The sequence below is a fragment of the Coregonus clupeaformis genome, chromosome 19 (assembly GCF_020615455.1).
Source record: "Coregonus clupeaformis isolate EN_2021a chromosome 19, ASM2061545v1, whole genome shotgun sequence".
In the NCBI taxonomy this organism is placed as follows: Eukaryota; Metazoa; Chordata; class Actinopteri; order Salmoniformes; family Salmonidae; genus Coregonus; species Coregonus clupeaformis.
In genome coordinates, this window is record NC_059210.1 from 53,469,632 (window position 1) to 53,493,040 (window position 23,409).

Sequence of the window (23,409 nt, forward strand, 5' to 3'; positions counted from 1 at the left end):
TTATGTGCCGAGTACATTACGATGTTACAGGTGTCAAACTTATGGGCATGTGGCAGCAGTATGTAGGAGGAAGATTCCAAGGTGTGAGAAGTGTGCAGAAGGGCATGAGACTAAGGAGTGTGAAGCAGTGGAGAAAGTGGTGGTATGTGCTAATTGTAGGGGTGGCCATTGAGCTGGGGATCAGACATGTCCAGTGCAAGAGAAGCAGGTTGAGGTTTCCAGGGTAAGAGTAGAAGAAGTTGTCATATGCGGAGGCAGTGAAGAAAGTAGAGGAAGAGGGTTCAAGGGGGTGGAGTGGTGAGAGTAAGAGATATATACCAGTACAGTAGGATAGGCAAGCAAGTGATATATGTTTCAGTAAGATTGGGTTTTTAGCGTTTATAGCAATGGTTATTAATTGTACTGCAGGTATGGAACACAAATCGAAGAAAATTGAGGTTGTGGTGGCAGCTGCAGAGAGATATTTGGGTGTGCGAGACTTGACTTGACCGGGAGACCCATGGGCGGTGCACAATTGGTCCAGCGTCGTCCAAGGTAGGGGAGGGTTTGGCCGGCAGGGATGTGGGTTCGTTTCCTACGGGGGCCAGTATGATTTATATATATATATATATATATGTATGCATTCACTAACTGTAAGTCGCTCTGGATAAGAGCGTCTGCTAAATGACTAAAATGTAAATGTAAAATGTAAGAGTTACAGGGAGTGTTAAGTGGTGATGTCCCATCATTTCAGGTTGAGGGCATGAGGTAGGAGTGAGTATATTTAAATAGTGGAGAAAGGTGGGGTTAATTATTAGTAGTAGTTTTGAAGTTGTGAGTGTAGTGTTAGATGGTAGGATATTTATTTATTTGCTTTGTTTTATTTTATTTTTCAAGAAAAGATAAGGGAATTGTACTCCAGTCTAGTAGGTGGCGGTAATGCAACAAATGGGATGCCAACGGCCGTTAAACCTCATTGAAGATGAAAGAAGAAATCTAGACATGAAAATATTATTTGGCTGCCATCAGGCTACCATGGCCAATGCAGAAGTTTTAGTTCCGTCTCGTATCGTTTCCGGTAGGACCAATAATAGAGTAGCAAAAAATGTCAGACAAACATCCGTAGTGCAGACCTGTGATAGCGTCGTGTCTTGGAGTTATGAAAGAGTGAATGAGGTCTTTGCTGAGTTTAAACAGACCTACCGTCTTTAGTTGGATGACTTCTTTAAAACTTCGTCTGGCACGGTCAAATTTTATTCGCTCTGGTATTGTCGTCGTGGTTAGATACTTCTCTGCTGTCGTTATGGACGGCATGGGTCTGGCGGTCAGTCGTTCACCGCTTGAGCGCCTCGAATTTGACAATGTCGCACTCAAGAAACTTCCACTGGATACATCAGCAGAGCCTGGCCCGCGAAGGGTGACAGGAGCCTGTTTCTCTCGAGTAAAACCACAGCCAGTGGTCAAGCCCAGATTTGTGGCCGTCTCGAATGATGCTTTGGCTTTGCTTGGGCTGAACGCCATGGAGGTTCTGAATGACCCACTGGGTCCAGAGTATCTGAGCGGTTCCAAAGTAATGCCAGGGTCCGAGCCTGCAGCGCACTGCTACTGCGGTCACCAGTTCGGGTCATTCGCCGGACAGCTGGGGGACGGGGCGGCCTGCTATCTCGGTGAACTAAAAGCTCCAGCAGACCAGTCCCCCGAGCTGCTGCGAGAGAACCCCAGTGGCCGGTGGGAAATTCAAGTCAAAGGAGCTGGACTGACGCCCTACTCCAGGTGGGACAGTATTGCATAAGCATGACTAGACAGTTTTTAAAAAATTATTTAGCTAATTCATCAGTTTTTTTTTTAAATATAGTTGACTGTCATTGTAACTTAGCCTATAAAATGTGCTAATGTTGCTGAATACATTTCTATCATACTTTCTCTCCCTTTCCCAGACAAGCGGATGGGCGTAAGGTGCTGCGCTCCAGCATCAGGGAGTTTCTGTGCAGCGAAGCGGTGTTCGCTCTGGGCGTGCCCACCACAAGGGCGGGGTCACTGGTGACCTCCGACAGCAAGGTGGTACGGGATGTGTATTACAGCGGGAACCCCCGCAAAGAGAGGTGCTCTGTGGTCCTCCGTATTGCACCCACCTTCATCAGGTGGGTAGCCTATCACATGTTCTCAGTCTCACAGTTATGACAAATTACTTTAAGGAACAATACTAAAACGTGTCACTATGATCATTTTGTTTGCGTACACACAGGTTTGGGTCCTTTGAGATCTTCAAGGCGACTGATGAGAACACAGGCCGCCAGGGCCCCAGCTACGGCCATGATGAGATCAGAGGTCAGATGATGGATTATGTCATAGAGACCTTCTACCCAGAGATCCACCAGAACAACACAGACAGAGTGGAGAGGAATGTGGCATTTTTCAGAGAGGTATACTATAAACACCACTAGATTCAGTGAAGCATCCATGATTCATTATGTTAGTGTACAGTAATGCTCTTAGGCTTTATGAATTTGAAGGATATCCTTCATGAAAGTAAAACTAATTTGACTCAAAGCAGACTGTAGGCCTACATTTGAGCGCACTCTAACCTTGACCTTTTTGTCATGGAGCCAAGAACACTGCTATCCTCTTATCCTGTTAATCTGCTGTCGATAGGACGTCGAAATACAGTTGGAGTGTGACACAGCCTTAGCACACACTGCTATTAATGAATTATCGTCTCTATTTCTAATTGGTATCGGCAAAGTAGTACATTTAAGATGTTATTGTTTTGCGATTAGCTAGATGCATTGCTAAACATATTAGCATTTCTCACATGAAAAATATTATTTGACCATCACAGCACAGTATATAATCCCTAAATATGTGTTGCCTAAACCAGCACCTAAGCAAGAGATGGATTCAAGTTTAAACTACTAGACCCAAGTAATCTCCTCTTCTCTTCCTTCTGTTCCGACACTGGTGCGTGTTTGTGTGTATGTGTTTGTCCCTGACTGTGTGGTAGGTGATGCTGCGTACAGCTCGGCTGGTGGCCCAGTGGCAGTGTGTGGGTTTCTGCCATGGAGTCCTCAACACAGACAACATGAGCATTCTGGGACTCACAATAGACTATGGCCCCTATGGCTTCATGGACAGGTACGTCATACAGTACTCAGCAGCAGTCCATCTCTTCCACAGCAGTAGCCTTGACTAGCATGAATGGCTGACCTGCTTTATTTTAATTGTATTATTGCCATCTTCAAACTTCAACTTCACTCTTAATGTACTTGTTGTTACTGAATCCAAACATTATTTCAAACAAGGGTCTGGCTTAACACTGCCTATTTCCTCCTCTCTTGTCTGTAGGTTTGATCCAGACTTCATCTGCAACGCCTCTGACAACTCAGGCCGCTACTCCTATCAGGCCCAACCGGCTATCTGCCGCTGGAACCTGGCTCGCCTGGCCGAAGCCCTGGACCCAGAGCTGCCCCCAGGCCGGGCAGAGGCTGTCCTGGATGAGTACCTGCCCCTCTACAACACCTTCTACCTGGGCAACATGAGGAGGAAGCTGGGCCTGCTGAGGAAGGAAGAGCCGGAGGACGAGATGCTCATCACTGAGCTGCTGCAGACCATGCATAACACAGGTAGAGAGAGAGAGAGAGAAACATACTCACCGGCCGGTTTATTAGGTACAACCATCTACACTGAACAAAAATAGAAACACAACATGTAAAGTGTTGGTCCCATGTTTCATGTGCTTTCCATGCTCATGAAAAGCTTATTTCCCTCAGATTTTGTGCTCAAATTTGTTTACATTTTACATTTTAGTCATTTAGCAGACGCTCTTATCCAGAGCGACTTACAGTTAGTGAGTGCATACATTTTCATACTGGCCCCCCGTGGGAAACGAACCCACAACCCTGGCGTTGCAAGTGCCATGCTCTACCAACTGAGCTACAGGGGACAATTTTTTTAACATTCCTGTTGGTGAGCCTTTGTCAAGATAATCCATCCACCTGACAGGTGTGGCATATCAAGAAGCTGATTAAACAGCATGATCATTACACAGGTGCACCTTGTGCTGCACCTTGTGCTGCGGACAAAGTATTAATAAAAGGCCACTCTCTCAAAGTTTTGTCACACAACACAATGCCACAGATATCTCAAGTTTTGAGAGTGTGCAATTGGCATGCTGTCTGCAGGAATGTCCACCAGAGCTGTTGCCAGATAATTTTATGTTAATTTCTCTACCATAAGCCACCTCCCAACGTTGTTTAAGAGAATTTGGCAGTACGTCCAACCGGCCTCACATCTGCAGATCACGTGTAACCACGCCAGCCCAGGAACTCCACATTCAGCTTTTTCACCTGCGGAATCGTATGAGACCAGCCACTGGACAGCTGATGAAACTGTGGGTTTGCACAACCGAAGAATTTCTGCACAAATTGTCAGAAACCATCTCAGGGAAGCTCATCTGCGTGCTCGTTGTCCTCACTAGGGTCTTGACCTGACTGCAGTTCAGCATCGTAACTGTCTTCAGTGGGCAAATGCTCACCTTTGATGGCGTCGTGTGGGCAAGCAGTTTGCTGATGTCAATGTTGTGAACAGAGTGCCCCATGGTTGCGGTGGGCTTATGGTATGGGCAGGCATAAGCTACGGACAACGAACACAATTGCATTTTATCGATGGCAATTTGACTGCACAGAAATACCGTGACAAGATCCTGAGGCCCATTGTCGTGCCATTCATCCGCCGTCATCACCTCATGTTTCAGCATGAAAATGCATGTCCCCATGTCGCAAGGATCTCTACACAATTCCTGGAAGCTGAAAATGTCCCTGCATACTCACCAGACATGTCACCCTTTGAGCATGTTTGGGATGCTCTGGATCGACGTGTATGACAGCGTGTTCCAGTTCCCGCAACTTTGCACAGCCATTGAAGAGGAGTGGGACAACATTCCACAGGCCACAATCTACAGCCTGATCAACTCTATGCGAAGGAGATGTCACGCTGCATGAGGCAAATGGTGGTCACACCAGATACAGACTGGTTTTCTGATTTACGCCCCTACTTTTTTTTTTTTAAGGTATCTGTGATCAACAGATTCATATCTGTATTCCCAGTCATGTGAAATGCATAGATTAGCGCCTAATTCATTTATTTCAATTGACTGATTTCCTTATGTACTGTAACTCAGTAAAATCTTAGAAATTGTTGCATGTTGCGTTTATATTTTTGTTCAGTGTAGTACCGGGTCGGACCCTCCTTTGCCTCCAGAACAGTTTTTTGTGTGTCGCACCATTCTCGGTAAACCCTAGACACTCATGCGTGAAAAGCTCAGGAGGGTGGCCGTTTCTGAGATACTGGGTCCGGCGCGCCTGGCACCGACGTTCATACCACGCTCAAAGTTGCTTAGGTCACTTGTTTTGCCCATTCTAAAGTTCAATTGAACAGTAACTAATGCCTGTCTGCCTGTTTTAAATAACAAGCCACGGCCACATGACTCACTGTCTGTAGGAGCGACCCATTTTCGTGAACTAGTACTTAGTAAACTGTCCGGTGAGTGTACATACTCATTGTACATAACAAAGCTATGGGGAATGAGGAGGGACAAACCACACTCAGCACTGATGCATAGAAAGATGACTCACGGTCACATCATTCACACAAAACACAGCTATGACACTAAGACTAAGCATGACTGATTTAATATCTGATCCTTCTTGGACACTAGGAGCAGACTTCACCAACACGTTCCGCTGTCTGAGCCAGATCCCCTGCCCCACTGAGGGAGACGGGGAGGCAGAGGAAGGAGTCATCAAAATGGCCACAGACCTCCTCCTGGAGCAGTGTGCCTCTCTGGAGGAGCTCAAGGCTGCCAACAAGCCCAGCATGGACCCACGGTGAGAGAATAGATTGACATGAGCAGTGAGAACACAGGTAATGGTTTGTTTGAAGCTGCTTGGTCTTGGGTCATTGAAGCTGTAGGAGAGCTTTGGAATTTGGTCAATAATACAGTAGTGGGCATAGTCCATTGGATGCACATGATCCTCTGACCCAAGTGTTTGTCTATTAAAGTCCTTCCACTCTTTCTCCTTCCTCTCTGCCTCTCCCTTCTATTCGTTTTTTTTTGCGATCACATTTTTATTGACATTTTGCATTAAGACACACCACTCTCCCTTCACCCTTCAGTGAGTTGGCCATGCTGCTGCAGTTGGCCCAGAGCAACCCGTCCCTGTTCCAGATGATATCAGACCGGAGGATGGTGGCCATGCAGCTGGAGAAGCTGGGCAGGCTGAAGGAGCTGCTGGAGGCTGACGAGGTGGAGGTCAAGGCCAAGCACAGGGAGGACTGGGCCACCTGGATCACCTCATACAGGCAAGTGCTTATATTTTTTAAGCGTCTCAGAGTAGGAGTGCTGATCTGGGATCAGGGCCCTTATCCACAAAGTGTCTCAAAAAAGGTCCTAGGAATCCTGTCAAAACCTGTTTTTAAGACAACAACAAAAACTCCCAGCTCAGGGTAGGTTTTAGGATCTTGTTAAGACACTGTTCAGACAAACTCTGAGCCAGGAGTAAAAATCAACTCATAAAAGTTTATCTCAGCTAGTTTACACAACAGTTTGAGGTACCACAAAGGAAAGATAGTGATGACGCTTATTGACATTGTTACAAATGATGGGAAATAACCAATCGCGATGAGGCATCGCAAGCTGTGAACGCTATAGCACGCTTCAGACAACCACGGTGAATGTGACTGTACATCAAATGTTGCAATGGTAAAACATTTGATATAATTTTTGCCTGACATGATCACTATTCCTACTCTTAATTGTTGTCTAAAATCTTTTTTAACCAATTCTGTTATTTTTTATGATGTGATTTGCACTGAATCACATAATCATCATGATGGTTGTTAAAAGCAGAATTTCGATAATATTACAGCTATATCAACACACTCGTCACTCCCGTTCAACAACTTGAAATCGCTTTGGCACAGTAGGCATCAAGTCACTTGCCAATAATGTTGCAGAAAATGTTTGAAAAGTCTATAATTTTCACTGAACACAATCAAAGTTAACATAGGCCCTAGATGCTTTCAATTGCCCAAGTTATAGGCATTTAGGAATATTTTGTAATAACGTGATATTCCGCTACAAAGGGATAACTTTAAATAACATGTTGGTTCATTTAAATAATGTATTAGTCTATTGGGTATAAGTATTTAGGAATATCATGGGAATTAGGCCTTGTGAAATCATTGTCAAAAGCACAAGAGATACTGTTGCATGTAGGTCTAGATTGTTTATGGGTTGATCATATCGAAATATCAAAACATTCTTTCAACAACTCCAAAGCAATTGCCTGTCTATGGTGCAGGAACCACTGACCCTCTGCCTTTTTTCTATTATCAAGACACCTGCTGGTAACTCTTAACTGGTTAGGACAGCTCATGAGGTCTCCTTAATATCTGTCGACTAGGTGGGACTCTTATGACTAAAGAGGCTTAATTCATAGCTTTTATTTTTACCCATAAGATTAGGAGTAAAATGTATATTCTCAGCACTTACAACTAATTCTCTACTCTGAGACGCTTTGTGGATACGGCCCCAGGCCTCCCTGTCTTAATCGTTATGATCCAAAAGGCAAAGCTGATCCTAGATCAGCATTCCTATTCCACGCAGTGAATACAGGCCCTGAATTGAACTTGCCATTTTCTCAAACTCAGTGTTTGACAGTATATTAAGGTAACTCTATCACCAGATATATTGCTTTAGAAATGTAGCATGGGGAGATGTAGAGAAGGGAAGGGAATAAAAGCTTAGGAAAAAGCAGGTTGGTCTAATGTTTGTACTAGAGGTGGTGTTAGTCGCAGTTATTTGACTCGATGCCAGCCTGTTCTCTCTGAACACAGTGGGGGATTTCATTAGGCTCAAACAGAAGAAAACGGACATAGGGAGTGACTAACTGCACTTGTCCAATAAGAAATGCTTGTTTTTGTTCTCCATTGCAAAACGTTTTGCTCAGGTGTGCCCTAATGAATCTAACTTTGTTGTGACTGGTGCAGGAAGCGTCTGGCTGGGGAGGTTGAGGGCCAGAGTGACGTCCAGGCACTGCAGGAGGAGAGAGTGAAGGTGATGGATGGCACCAACCCACGATACGTCCTCAGGAACTACATTGCCCAGAATGCAATAGAGGCAGCCGAGAATGGAGACTTCACTGAGGTCAGGCTCCGATCCTTTCTCCGTGTTACGTCTTCGTTATTCTGTTAAAGCGACCAAAGGTTCAATACCGCTTCCCCCTGAACTTTCGTTTGCATTGTTCAAAGCAATGATTTCACCAGAACAGTAGGATTCTCAAAAGGAAGGAAAAAAACATGCTGTCTCTGTCTTTACTTGGATTTCCCTCTCATGGTTTGATCTTTCTCCCATCTCTCGGTGCCTTAGGTCCAGCGGGTCTTGAAGGTTCTGGAAAAGCCTTTCTCTACCCAGCCGGGTCTGGAGCAGCCGAGCTGGCTGGGCCGAGGGGGGGCAGAGGGGCAGGAGGAGAGGGATGAGGGAGAGGAGGAGGAGCAGCAGGTGGCAGAAGCAGCATCATCCCGAATGCGTGTTCCCTATGACAGCAAGCCCCCGGTTTGGGCCAATGAAATCTGTGTCACCTGATCTTCGTAGTCCCTTCCCTGACAGTCAACCCACCTAAAGTTACAAGAGAGAGTCACTCAGTATTTTCTTCACCTCTGTTTACCTTTACCTCTCCCCTCTCTCTTGCTATACTTGGGTGTGTAATGTCAAGGAAGGTACATTTGAGTTAAGAAGCTACTATGTCAAACCGTCAGTCTATAGAGGCAAGGATGTGTTAAGAGTTTTGGCAAATTTCACAGAGTACAACCCCAGAAATCAGAAATCACACCTTTGATTCAAGTAAAAATTACATTTATGGAAATATCACGTCTTCAGTAGATCTATACTCTTAATACAGATCCAGCTCTGTAGATCTGTGTAGCCTATTGGCTGTCTGGTTATGAATGACGGCCCAGACGTCCAGTCCTACAGTGACCCGTCTGAGTCTGAAAGACTAGGAGTATTACCTCAATATACCAAATATCATGTGTGTGTAATATGTCTGTATGTGTGTGAAAGGGAATGATTATATATGAAGAGTTACACATCATCTGAATCGTACAGAATGATTCACATGTGTATGTGACTGACTGAACCGCAAATGACTTAACGCACAAGTATAACATAAATGTCAACATGTATATATGTCATAGCAACCGTAACACTGACCACTTAGTGCTTCATTGCACAAATAGAACACCACAACATTGTTGTAGGTCATGATAACATTATATGTATTGCCTACATTTTCCAGGAAGCTTCAAAACTGCTATTGTCAACCAAGAAAACCATGAGAAATATACATATTTGTATGATTTGATATGCAAATGAGATGTCATGATGACGCTAAGGAATTTGCTTTTATGGCTTGTTCCTTGGTCAGTTGAATTTCTTTAACTTTTGATATGTTATGGCCCAAAGGTTAGCTGTTCATAATATTGAAAAAGCCATTCCATTAAAATTATATTTTTGGAAGTTGGAAGGTTTTACACAGACACTTTAAAAAAAAAAAATGGTAAAAATAGAAACTGTGCGCTACTCAAATGGCTTCTCTTGGGCAGGGCTCAAGTCTGTTCATATTGATCAGTTGGAGCTTTTCTCTCAAAAGAAAGGCAAAAACATTGCTTATAATAGAACAGACTATCCTAAATGTATAATCCCTCACAAAAGCCAATGAGATTCTTACATGGTAGTTTTTAGTCCTTGGTTATTAAAGTAGATATGATATTCAATGTATTCTCTTCAGAGAGCTTCCTCTATATGTGAATTGTAGTCAGTAAACTTCAACAAAATCTATGTTGGCTGTTATTCTGTCTCTTTGTGCACACCCATGCATAGGCCTACATATGCACAACAGTATAGCCTACATTTATATAATAATATGCCATTTAGCAGACGCTTTTATCCAAAGCGACTTACAGTCATGTGTGCATACATTTTTGTGTATGGGTGGTCCCAGGGATCGAACCCACTACCCTGGCGTTACAAGCGCCGCGCTCTACCAGCTGAGCTACAGAGGACCATATATATATTCCAGCATGTCTCTTCATGTCTGGATTCTGTAACATTGCATGTGAAGGATTGATGTTGCTCATGTTAAACAGTAAATAGCCTCCAGTAGCTCAGTTGGTAGAGCATGGCGCTTGCAACGCCAGGGTTGTGGGTTCGTTTCCCACGGGGGGCCAGTATGAAAAATGTATGCACTCACTAACTGTAAGTTGCTCTGGATAACAGTGTCTGCTAAATGACTCAAATGTAAATACTAGAGCCTGCCACACCTACCATAAAATATATTTTCTTCATGTTTCTTTGCAGAAATGTTCAGAAAACAGACTTGAAGCAATTTGATTTAACTGTTTCAAGAAATACTGTTTCACTTTCTCCCCCAAACATGTTTGTGCAGTGTATCCTGGTATTGTGGATCTTGTGTCTGTTCCTCAGGCTCTAACTGGCCTACACACAACTTTGCGATTCTCCCCAACCAACCTTGGCGCGGTGGGAGGAATGTCTGTACCCTTGGGGACTCCTCAATGCACATGTCCCAGCAAGCCCTCAACACGGCCAATGCAGAAAGCCATATAAGGAGCAGCAACATCAAACAGGCCTGGAAAGATTCATACTTGTATTTTACCCTGGGTTTAAATTGTTTACCATTGATATTCTGATCTTCCAGGTTATATAGGTATCTATTAATAGGAATTGTGGCTTCTTGACAATATATGACACTCTGCAGACATGAAAATTACAAACAAAATTACAAAAATTACAAAATTACAAACAGTTTATTTGTCCAAACGGAACTCATACAACACTAATCAGCACTTACGTTGTGCACACAGCACATGCCTATATGTACATGTCTCTTTTCAGTTCGTGTCTGTGCTGTCACACTACACTTCATAAGACTCCGGAGTGGCTGTGTTGTGGTTGATTTATGCAGGCGGCGCCTAGCTGCGCGGTAGAAGCGCTGCGGATACGGTGACGAGAATGAATGCAAGAACGCATAGGTAGGACAATGGGTGTGTAAACGAAACTGGGAAATCACCTCTTGGGACACATCCTAAATTTGTTACATCTGGTAAAATAAGATGTCGAGCCGGATCAGACCTGGCTACTGTCGCCTGGACGTGAACAAAACCACATGGGAGGTACCCGAGCAGTTCCGGGAGCTGAAACAGGTGGGGACAGGGGCTTACGGTACAGTCTGGTAAGTTTCGTGGCAACTGGGGTCGAAAGAGATGTAACAACTATTTATGTTTTGGTGCTATTCAAAATGTTATCATATACCTAAAGCTGTGTGGTTAAATTACACGTGGCTATATATATATTTTTTTTCAGTACAAGAGAAAATAGCTCTTGAGTTTCACACCAAAGCAAGGGGCACTTCCTTATTTGAGGGCAGATTTCTCTGTATCACCTCAACCCATTTTGAAATGTCACAGCCTTTTGCGTTCTAACCTCACTGGTCTTTGGAAGTGCCCATCTTAAGGGTACTCATTCTAATAATGTAGGCTAAACTAGAGCCTAGAATAGAATGACAATCTGTATGAAACTTTAGAATTAAATTATGTGTGTATTATTCTTACATCACTAAAAAGTTACAAACGCTCAGAAACCGATCTTTAAATCATTTGCGCATTGTCATTGCGCTCTAGTCACATTACCTTTGTGTGACTAGCAGCATAGGTCCTTACATAGAGTACAACAGTATGAGTCGTAATACCTATAAAACCTAGAGGTCAAACAGGGAAATGGTTCCAATCACCCTGAAGAAGGCACAGTGATGCCGAAACGTTGGTGGTTTCTTACCCAATAAATTACTGGGAGTTTATACATAGTGTGCGGCTCTCTTTATTTGTTTTTATAGCTTACAGTTTATTCACCGTTAGTCAGCACCTCTATACTAAATAATGTTCTCTGTGTGTGCGCCAGATCATGCTTTTTATTAGACTATTACCAATCGTTTTTGCACCATTCATTTTTCCCATAGGGGATTTTAGACTGTGTATGCTCTGTGGGCGTGTCCAGAGTTGTCGGCTGGCTGAATGCCAAATTGTAACACAAGATCAACTCAGCATTTCAAGGTGGTTCATTTGTATTGGTTGGGAGTTGTACTACAAAGAAGCATCACTTTCTATGTTTGGCTGGGAAATGGTGTACAGGCCCTGGAAAGGGATGTTTAAAAACGGAATTAACGTGATTCTGCAATAGTATAGGACTCAAGGCTTAAATCAATGTTTTAAATAACTATTTGAAGACTGTGTACCTCTCTTCCTCCAACACCTCACTGTCATCTCCATATCTGTCTCCAGCTCTGCGGTGGACTTCAGGACAGGGACAAAGGTGGCCATTAAGAAGCTCCACAGGCCCTTCCAGTCTGAGCTCTTTGCTAAGAGGGCCTATCGGGAGCTGAGACTGCTCAAACACATGAAACATGAAAATGTAAGACCTGCAAGCCTATAGTCCAAAATCAACCCTTATCCTGTTTCAATGCATTACTTTAGTCCTTGAGGTTTGTAGTCCTGAAGGGTTTTCCCGCCCTGAGTGACACTAAGTAATTGCAATCAAGTAGGACGGCAGGAAGCCTAGTGGTTAAGAGCGTTGGGCCAGTAACCAAAAGGTTGCTGGTTGGAATCCCTGAGCAGGCTAAGTGAAAAATCTGTCTTTGCCCTTGAGCAAGGCAATTAACCCTAATTGCTCCTGTAAGTCGCTCTGGATAAGAACATCTGCTAAGTTACTTAAATGTAGCCTTAGTGATGCAGATGTAGTCTTATCTCTGCTGTAATACTATAATAAACCCTGATAAATACCTCATATGAGATGTTTCTATTCTCTCCCTGGGACCAGGTTATTGGCCTTGTGGATGTATTCACTGCAGAACTCTCCTTGGACAGATTCCATGACTTGTGAGTACACTTGTGTTTTCATATTCAGGCACAATAGCTCACAAACCTCAAGTAAATAAAAACAGGAGACACAATATCCACATTCCACCCACTGGATTTTAGCAGTGTTCCGTCTTTCCTCTTCATGTTGGTTGGTTATTTCGAAGATATGTAGACATTTTAGTCTCTCGCGATCTCTCCCTCCCTCGCTCTCTCTCAGCTATCTTGTGATGCCCTTCATGGGAACAGATCTGGGGAAGTTGATGAAGTTACAGAATCTTTCAGAGGACAAAGTGCAATTCCTGGTCTATCAGATGCTGAAGGGACTCAAGGTGTGTCTCACATAGCCACAAACAATCTCATAGATAAATACTTCTATACAGTATAGAAATACATATACATCCTGCTACTGTATGATATTGATGGAAATGGTTGTCTTCTTTTATTACAGTATATCCATTCTGCTGGCATCATTCATAGGGTGAGTGAATCTCCTTTTTCCTGTGTGTGTGTGCGCAAGCCTGTGTCATGCAAGTGTGTGTGCATGTTTTAGGCCCCTCAAAATGACCCTCTTAATGTTTGTATCTGTAGGACCTCAAACCAGGGAATCTGGCCGTTAACCAGGAATGTGAGCTCAAGGTACACAGTCACACACCCAGTGCTCTGATAACCTAAATAAACCTTCCACCACTGTGTCCAGCTCCGCTGTCAATAACTCAGTCTGTGGCTTAATGGCCTCTACACAGGCCAACAGAAAACATTACTCTCTGTTGTCATGGTTTGATGCTTGAGCACAGTTTTGCAGCAATAATAACTTCCATAATAATAACTTCCATAGTATTTCGTAGTCATGAACTGTCCCATTGATGTGCAATTGATTATTAGTAGGACTGATTTTGCAGATGGCATATGATTTATAATGATTGTGATACAGTATGTGGGTGTTTTACACACCTTAATTGAATGAAGATAGTGTCTGCTGAGTGACTCAAATGTAAATGTAATGTCCAGTAATAATAAAAGCTTGTTGTGTCTGTTGTCTGTGTCAGATCCTGGACTTTGGCCTGGCGCGGCAGGCGGACAGTGAGATGACAGGCTATGTGGTGACCCGCTGGTACAGAGCCCCAGAGGTCATCCTCAGCTGGATGCACTACACCCAGACTGGTCAGTACACTACGCAACACTCATCTTAATTGGTCCAGGATTAGATGTGTTGGTAAGCCACTGATGGTTAAGGCTAATAATGGGATACAGACAACTGATCCTAGATTGGATCTTTTACAAGGATGGAAAGTAATCTGAGTGGTCTTCGTAGATGACAGGGTCAACTAAATGCATTGGATACTTTATGTAGTGTACATTGAAGCCTATGGAGAATGTTAGAATGTCCGTTAGGTGGTGCTCTGGTCTGTATTTTTGCCTAGTGATAAATGCACTCAAACATGGTTCTATCAGCTCTAAACACCAGTCATGTTAATGGAAGTCCTTTCTATCAAAAACCGTTTATTCATGGCAGCCTTGTCAGGAAACTTAAGGAGAGAGATGCTGCTTATAAACACGGCAAGGTGACCGGGGACAATTGTATGGTTAAACAGTACAAATACGACCTACGGACGACGCAATCGCCATTGCACTGCACACTGCCCTCACCCACCTGGACAAAAGGAATGCATATGTGAGGATGCTATTTATTGTCTACAGCTCGGCCTTCAATACCATAGTGCGCTCTAAGCTCACCACAAAGCTCACGGCACTGGGACTGAACTCCTCCCAATGCAACTGGGTCCTGGCCGTCCCCAGGGGGTGAAGGTAGGCAACATTACCTCCGCCACACTAATCCTCAACACGGATGCGTCCTCAGTCCCCTCCTGTACTCCCTGTATACCCACGACTGCGTGGCCTCACACAGTTCCAACTCCCACATCAAGTTCAGTGACGACACGACAGTAGTAGGCCTGATTACCAACAACAACGAGACGGCCTACAGAGAGGAGGTGGGCACTCTGACGGTGTGGTGCCAGGTAAACAACCTCTCCCTCAACGTCAGCAAAACAAAGGAGCTGATTGTGGACTTCAGGAGCAACCACACTTGGCACGGAGACGGTCAAAAACGTCAAGTTCCTCAGCAGTTTGAAATGGTCAAACCACACGGACACCGTGATGCAGAAGGCACGACAGCGACTCTTCAACCTCTGGAGGCTGAAGAAATTCGGCCTGTCCCCGAGGGCCTTCAGTGTTCTACAGGAGCACCATTGAGAGCATTACCCCGTCCCCCCCGTCCCCAATGAACACTTACCCTGCCCCCTCCCCCCAATGGACATTTATCATTGTTACAGTTGTGTATATGTATATAACACACTACCAGTCAAAAGTTTGGACACACCTACTCATTCAAGGGTTTTTCTTTATTTTTACTATTTTCTACATTGTAGAATAATAGTGAAGACATCAAAACGATGAAATAACACATATGGAATCATGTAGTAACCAGAAAAGTATTAAACAAATCAAAATATATTTTATAATTGAGATTCTTCAAATAGCCACCCTTTGCCTTGATGACAGCTTTGCACACTCTTGGCATTCTCTATGTGACTAATAAACTCATCTAATGTAATCAGTTAACAGTATTTTCTCCTTTTCTTCTCTTCTTAGTGGACATCTGGTCAGTGGGCTGCATCATGGCAGAGATGCTGTTGGGGAAACCACTGTTCAAAGGCAATGACCGTATCCTCATTTGACGTGATCTGACCTGCCCCTGAGCCCCCCCATCCACTGTTGCACAATACACTTATAAAACTCTATTACTGTGGTTAATGCTGTTTATTTTGGAATCATGCTTGTTTCCATTTTTCCTTTTCGGTTTGCCTGACTAGAACTAGATTATACCCTTACATGGACAGGGGGTTTTGTTTCACCTTTACTGTAGATTCAATGTGTTTTTCGTTGAGAATGTGTTCAGTATATCATTTGTATGTAGTTTGACCTTTGAACCTTGACCTGTGGAGCACAGACCTGGATCAGCTGACTGAGATCATGAAAATCACAGGGACGCCTACTCAGGACTTCATCACCAAACTGCAGTCTCAGGATGTGAGTCATACACATACTTACATGCCAAACACATACTATATGCCTGCGTGCACATAGACCTTGAATATGTTGACATTCTATTTCTCAGGCTAAAAACTATGTCAGAAACCTTCCTAAAGTGCAAAAGAAAGACCTTCAGGATCTCTTTTCCAAAGTCAACCCACAGGGTAAGACTATCACCATTGTACAGTATATTATGTATAGTGAATCTGCAGTATCCCATCCTCATGACAATGTTGACTGTTCCTATGTGTGCTGTTCCTATCTCTCTGTTTAGATGTATTTATTCCCTCTGTTAAGTGTGTTGAGACTGTGATGATGCACTTTTAAATTAAATTTGACTTGATTTTATTCAATATCCCCCTTCCACTTCATTTCCAGCGGTGACAGTTATAGAGTGCATGCTGCTGCTGGACCCAGAGAGTAGGGTGACAGCGGCGGAGGCCCTCGCCCTGCCATACTTCTCAGAGTTCAGAGAGCCAGAGGAGGAGACTGAGGCCCAGCCATACGACCACTCAGTAGACAACTCTGACTTGCCCCTGGAGCAGTGGAAACGTAAGGAGGAGGGGAAGGGCTGGGACAGAACCAGGGCTGTATACATTAGGCAACGAACAGAAGAAAACGGACTGAAACCGGGAGGGATTACCTGAACTTGTCCAATAGAAACTATTGTTTTTATTTTCCATTGCAAAAGTTTTGCTACTGTGTGTCGTAACGAATACGACCCAGGACAGAGGGGAAAACGTGTCAATAGGGACCAGTTTGTTTTCATTGGTTAACATTAAACCATTATTGAAGGCATTTTTAAAGGATATTTTTAAAGGATATCCAACTTGTTTGGTATGACAGAGTCGTCAAGCTGTGCAGGCCTCCCTGGAATAGGGACTTATTTTTAGAATGTTTGTGTTGCTGATGGATTTTACAGTGAGCTACTGCAATATGCATATATGCAGGATTTCATTCTCTACCATGAATTTCAATTAATATCCTTCTGCATGTAAACACTGATTATTTATCTGTCTTCTCTTTCTCTCTTCCTCCTTTTGTTTGTTCACAGGTCACACGTTCACAGAGATCTTGTCTTTCCAGCCCAAAGTGGTTGAGTCCAGGGAAACCGCACTGTAAGGTGAAGCATAGCACATGGAAAGCAACCCCCACCCACCATTTTTTACAAGTGTCCATTCAATGTTCTCAGACTGTAATTTTTGTATGTGTTTACTCCTCACGTGTGTACATTTTCAGCCATTTTCACACCACTGTCTTGTTGCCTCCTGAATCAAGCCCTTGTCAAGATGACGATGTTTGTCCTTTAGGATAAGACGTTGTTTGTCCTTTAGGATAAGACGTTGTTTGTCCTTTAGGTTGTTTGTCCTTTAGGATAAGACGTTGTTTGTCCTTTAGGATAAGACGTTGTTTGTCCTTTAGGATAAGACGTTGTTTGTCCTTTAGGATAAGACGTTGTTTGTCCTTTAGGGTAAGACGTTGTTTGTCCTTTAGGGTAAGACGTTGTTTGTCCTTTGACTAGAATTCTAGGATGTTTCCGTGTGTGTGTAGCTGTGTAGTCTAAACATGTTTGTGACCCCTGCTGATGTTTCCTTAACCTTGTAATTTCGTTTTATCGCCTTAATTAAAGAATAATGGTACAGAGCCAAACAACATCTGAAAACCATTTACTAAAGTGTAAGCACAGAAGCAATTATTTTCATGACAAAGAATGCAGACACATAAAAACCATTGGTGGTCTGTAAAACATTGCAAAAAATAAAACAATTTTTTATATTAGCCATAATGTAATTTAGCTTACATTGGATATTTATTTTTTATTTAAAAAACATTGTTTAAATAAGAGTGTCTGTTTTTCATGCATACCTCTTTGTAGATATTTCTTTAAAGGATACTTTTGTGAGAAATGCTATGGTGTTTTGTGTTCCCTTTGCCATCTCTTGTTGGATACAAACCTGTATTGCTGCTTTCAAGATTGGCACAATAAGGAAGCTTCTTAACCTCCTATCAGATAACAGTAGAGGGCAGCACATTCACAAAAACAGATGTTTTCCAGGACAGACTGGGTTCCATTATTATTGTACTCAAGACAGTGTCCTCTTCATCTTTTTATCAAACATAATGAATGTTGTTCTGTGTTTCAATCATATCTCAATATTATCTACAGCATGTAGACCCCAAATATATAGCTAATATTGTAAGCCCTTACTTTCCTCATAAAATATCAACACTGAGTGTACAAAACATTAAGAACACCTTCCTAATATTGAGTCGCACCCTCCCTTTTGCCCTCAGAACAGCCTCAGTTCATCGGGGGATGGACTCTATAAGGTGTCGAAAGCGTTCCACAGGGATGCTGGCCCATGTTGACTCCACAGTTGTGTCAAGTTGGCTGGATGTCTTTTGGGTGGTGGACCATTCTTGATACACACTGGAAACGGTTGAGCGTGAAAACCCAGCAGCGTTGCAATTCTTGACACAAACCAGTGTGCCTGGCACCTGCTACCATACCCCGTTCAAAGGCACTTAAATCTTTTGTCTTGCCCATTCACCCTCTGAATGGCACAAATACAGTACACAATTTTACATTGTAGTAATTTAGCAGACGCTCTTATCCAGAGCAACTTACAGTAGTGAGTGCATACATTTTCGTACTTTTTCGTACACAATTAATGTCTCAATTGTCTCGAGGCTTAAAAATTATTCTTTAACCAGTGTTCTCCCCTTCATCTACACTGATTGAAGTGGATTTAACAAGTGACATCAATAAGGGATAATGATTCACCTGGTCAGTGTATAACCATTCATATTGTTAAAATATTCTTTTGAAATCTGATTCTCAGATTCTACTGTTTTTTTTAAATGTCCACCAACAACTGCAGAATGTAACAAGATGGTCTTGACTGACCCCTGACCTCTAGGATCCTAGGTCCCTTCAACCAGAGGATGTGCATACTCTCTAAGTCCCCTCCAACCCTTTCGGTGAGTGTTATGTTGTGTTCTCCATCCCTTCAGGGTGTTTGATATGGTTCACTCAGAAGTCACCAAGCTCTGTTCCCTATCTCAGACAGGAAAACTGTGAGAAAAGCACATTTCTTACCCTCCTCTTCTCTACCGCCCCACAACCGACCACCCCTCCTCTCCTCTACCGCCCCACCACCGACCACCCCTCCTCTCCTGCCCCACAACCGACCACCCCTCCTCTCCTGCCCCACAACCGACCACCCCTCCTCTCCTCTACCGCCCCACCACCGACCAACCCTCCTCTCCTCTACCGCCCCACCACCGACCACCCCTCCTCTCCTGCCCCACAACCGACCACCCCTCCTCTCCTCTCCCACCCCACCACTGACCACACCTCCTCCACACACAGGAGCGGAGAAGGTACGGTGGGATTCGAAATGGTCAGTGATCTGTTTGTTAACTTGGCTTTCAAATACTTTCGAAAGGCAGGGCAGGATCGATATAGGTCTGTAACAGTTTGGAGTGTCACCCGCTTTGAAGAGGGGGATGACCACGGCAGTTTTCCAATCTCTGGGGATCTCAGACGTTACGAAAGAGAGGTTGAACAGGCTAGTAATAGGGGTTGCGACAATTTCGGCGGCTAATTTTAGAAAGAAAGGGTCCAGATTGTCTAGCCCAGCTGATTTGTAGGGGTCCAGATTTTTAAGCTCTTTCAGAACATCAGCTGTCTGAATTTGTGTGAAGGAGAAGCGGGGGGGCATGGGCAAGTTGCAGCGGAGGGTGCAGAGCTGGTGGCCGGGGTAGTGGTAGCCAGGTGGAAAGCATGGCCAGCCGTAGCAAAATGCTTGTTGAAATTCTCGATTATTGTAGATTTATCGGTGGTGACAGTGTTTCCTAGCCTCAGTGCAGTGGGCAGTTGGGAGGAGGTGCTCTTATTCTCCATGGACTTTACAGTGTCCCAAAACATTTTGGAGTTAGTGCAACAGGATGCACATTTCTGTTTGAAAAAGCTAGCCTTTGCTTTCCTAACTGATTGTGTATATTGATTCCTGACTTCCCTGAAAAGTTGCATATCGCGGGGGCTGTTCGATGCTAATGCAGTACGCCACAGCTTTTATTTATTTCATCACATTCCCAGTGGGTCAGAAGTTTACATACACTCAATTAGTATTTGGTAGCATTGCCTTTAAATTGTTTAACTTGGGTCGAACGTTTCGGGTAGCCTTCCACAAGCTTCCCACAATAAGTTGGGTGAATGTTGGCCCATTCCTCCTGACAGAGCTGGTGTAACTGAGTCAGGTTTGTAGGCCTCCTTGCTCGCACACGCTTTTTCAGTTCTGCCCACAAATGTTCTATAGGATTGAGGTCAGGGCTTTGTGATGGCCACTCCAATACCTTGACTTTGTTGTCCTTAAGCCATTTTGCCACAGCTTTGGAAGTATGCTTGGGGGTCATTGTCCATTTGGAAGACCAAGCATTTGCGACCAAGCTTTAACTTCCTGACTGATGTCTTGAGATGTTGCTTCAATATATCCACATAATTTTCCTTCCTCATGATGCCATCTATTTTGTGAAGTGCACCAGTCCCTCCTGCAGCAAAGCACCCCCACAGCATGATGCTGCCACTCCCGTGCTTCACGGTTGGGATGATGTTCTTCGGCTTGCAAGCGACCCCCCTTTTTCCTCCGAACATAACGATGGTCATTATGGCCAAACAGTTCTATTTTTGTTTCATCAGACCAGAGGACATTTCTCCAAAAAGTACGATCTTTGTCCCCATGTGCAGTTGCAAACCGTAGTCTGGCTTTTTTATGCGGCCTTTCAGGTTATGTCGATTTATAGGACTCGTTTTACTGTGGATATAGATACTTTTGTACCTGTTTCCTACAGCATCTTTACAAGGTCCTTTGCTGTTGTTCTGGGATTGATTAGCACTTTTCGCTCCAAAGTACGTTCGTCTCTCGGAGACAGAATGCGTCTCCTTCCTGAGCGGTATGACGGCTGCGTGGTCCCATGGTGTTTATACTTGGGTACTATTGTTTGTACAGATGAACGTGGTAGGCCTTGAAATAAATCCACAGGTACACCTCCAATTGACCCAAATGGCGTCAATTAGCCTATCAGAAGCTTCTAAAGCTTCTAAAATCATTTTCTGGAATTTTTCAAGCTGGTTAAAGGCATAGTCAACTTAGTATATGTAAACTTCTGACCCACTGGAATTGTGATACAGTGAATTATAAGTGAAATAATCTGTCTGTAAACAATTGTTGGAAAAATGATTTGTGTCATGCACAAAGTTGATGTCCTCTCCGACTTGCCAAAACTATAGTTTGTTAACAAGAAATTTGTGGAGTGGTTGAAAAACGTTCTGTTCCCTAGCTCAGACAGGAAAACGGTGAGGAAAGCACATTTTTTACCCTCCTCTTCTCTACCGCCCCACAACTGACCACCCCTCCTCTCCTCTCCTCTCCCACCCCACCACTGACCACGCCTCCTGTTCAACACAACACACAGGAGCCGCTGGCGTACCACACATCCCGCAGCCCATGGGCTGTTGGTGTCAGACTTCATGCACCGGTACCTCTTGCCGTGCGGCAGCTGAGAAAATAGTCTATGGCTTGGGTTATTGGGGTCTTTGACGATTTTCCAGGCCTTCTTTTCACATCACCTGTGATGTACTGGGCTGTCTGCACAAGCCTCTGTAGCGCCATGCGATCGAGGGCGGTGCTATTGCCATACCAAGCAGTGATGGAGCCAGTCAATATGCTCTCAATGGTACAGCTGTAGAACCTTTTGAGGATTTGAGGGCCAAACTTTTTCAACCTCCTGAGGGGGAAGAGGCACTGTCACGCCTTCTTCACAACTGTGCGTTTTAAGACTTTACTGATTTGGACACCGAAAAACTTGAAGCTGCCTACCTGCTCCACTGCCGCCCCGTCAATGTGGATGGGGGCTTGCTCGCCCCCCCGTTTCCTTGGTCTTGCTGATGTTGAGGGAGATGTTGTTGCTCCGGCACCACACTGCCTAGTCACTGACCTCCTCCCTGTAGGTTGACTCATCGTCGCCGGTGATCAGGCCTACCACTGTCGTGTCATCAGCGAACTTAATAATGGTGTTGGAGTTGTGCGTGGCCACGCAGTCGTGGGTGAACAGGGAGTACTGGAGGGGACTAAGGGTCAACGTGGCGGAGGTGATGTTGCCTACCCTCACCACCTGCGGTCGGCCCGTCAGGAAGTGCAGGATCCAGTTGCGGAGGGAGGTGTTCAGACCCAGAGTACTAAGCTTGGTGACGAGCTTGAAGGGGACAATGGTGTTGAACGCTGAGTTGTAGTCAATGAACAGCATTCTCACATACGTAATCCTCTGATCTAGTTGTGTGAGGGCAGTGTGGAGAGCAATTGAGATTGTGTTGTTTATGGATCTGTTGTGGAGGTATGCAAATTGGAGTGGGTCTAGTGTGGCTGGGATGGTGGAGTTAATGTGTGCCATAACCAGCCTCTCAAAGCACTCCATGATTCCAGAAGTATAGTGCTGATTACAGAACTCTGTGGCGTGAAGCCTTAGAGTTCTTAGGAACAGGAATGATTGTGGTCGTCTTAAAACATGTGGGGATTACAGACTGGGACAAGTAGAGGTTGAAAATTACTGTGAACATGCCTGCCAGCTGTTCTGCGCATGCTCTGAGAATGCGCCCTGGAATACCGTCGGGGCCCGCGGCATTGTAGGTGTTGACCTGATTAAAGGCCCTTCTCACGTCGGCCTCAGAGAGCAAGATCACCAAATCCTCTGGGTCGGTGACGGCCCTCACACCCGGCTCGATGTTGTTGTTGTCAATATGTTGATTATATGACAATATTTTAGGTTGAGAATAATTGTATCTACTGCCATTCATTCCAATTAGACTGGTTTGGTTCTCAATGACCAAGATGGCTGACATTTTCATCCCATTCTGGAACTTTGAGGGTTTAGCCCCTTTAGTAATTTAATAGGATCTCTATGGTCTTAATATTTGGTACAGAAACCTTTGTTTGCAATTACAGAGATCATACATTTCCTGTAGGTCTTGACCAGAATTGTATGAAGTTATCTCTTTCGGGGGGTTGCTCAGACTTTGCGGGGGCCCTGCAGTATGCCACTGACAGGAGCACATGGTTGGGCTCCTCTCTCTCTGGCTTGGATCCCCTGGTTTATTTTCAGAGCCTGTTGTTATATCTTGAGCTGCACATTTCTGCCCTCTACCCCTTGATCCTCTCCCCTCTCCTCTTTCCACTCTACTCTCCCCTCATTGGAGGATGTTGACTGTTGAGGTGGACTTTTAGACTGTTCCTCCACACTGGGGGGGGTTGGTGGTATGTGAGGAATCAGAGCGATGTCCAAACACTTACA

General features: G+C 44.3%; 2 protein-coding genes across 2 annotated transcripts; both read left to right on the forward strand.

Annotated features, from left to right (window-relative positions):
- Nucleotides 1-1,033: 1,033 nt before the first annotated feature.
- LOC121532271 (protein adenylyltransferase SelO-1, mitochondrial-like) lies at nt 1,034-9,874 on the forward strand. The gene is made up of 9 exons (XM_041838118.2): nt 1,034-1,752; nt 1,917-2,120; nt 2,225-2,402; nt 2,981-3,111; nt 3,322-3,599; nt 5,693-5,861; nt 6,151-6,336; nt 8,026-8,182; nt 8,405-9,874. The coding sequence occupies exons 1-9, from the start codon at nt 1,151-1,153 to the stop codon at nt 8,627-8,629; spliced, it is 2,130 nt and encodes a 709-aa protein (XP_041694052.1). The 5' UTR covers nt 1,034-1,150; the 3' UTR covers nt 8,630-9,874.
- A 1,101-nt stretch (nt 9,875-10,975) lies between these two features.
- Nucleotides 10,976-17,940, forward strand: LOC121531434 (mitogen-activated protein kinase 12-like). The gene is made up of 12 exons (XM_041836674.2): nt 10,976-11,285; nt 12,391-12,520; nt 12,926-12,984; nt 13,184-13,295; nt 13,415-13,444; nt 13,555-13,602; nt 14,013-14,127; nt 15,619-15,690; nt 15,977-16,056; nt 16,145-16,223; nt 16,438-16,611; nt 17,114-17,940. Exons 1-12 carry the CDS (start codon nt 11,167-11,169, stop codon nt 17,179-17,181), a joined length of 1,086 nt encoding a protein of 361 aa, XP_041692608.2. The 5' UTR covers nt 10,976-11,166; the 3' UTR covers nt 17,182-17,940.
- Nucleotides 17,941-23,409: the final 5,469 nt, after the last annotated feature.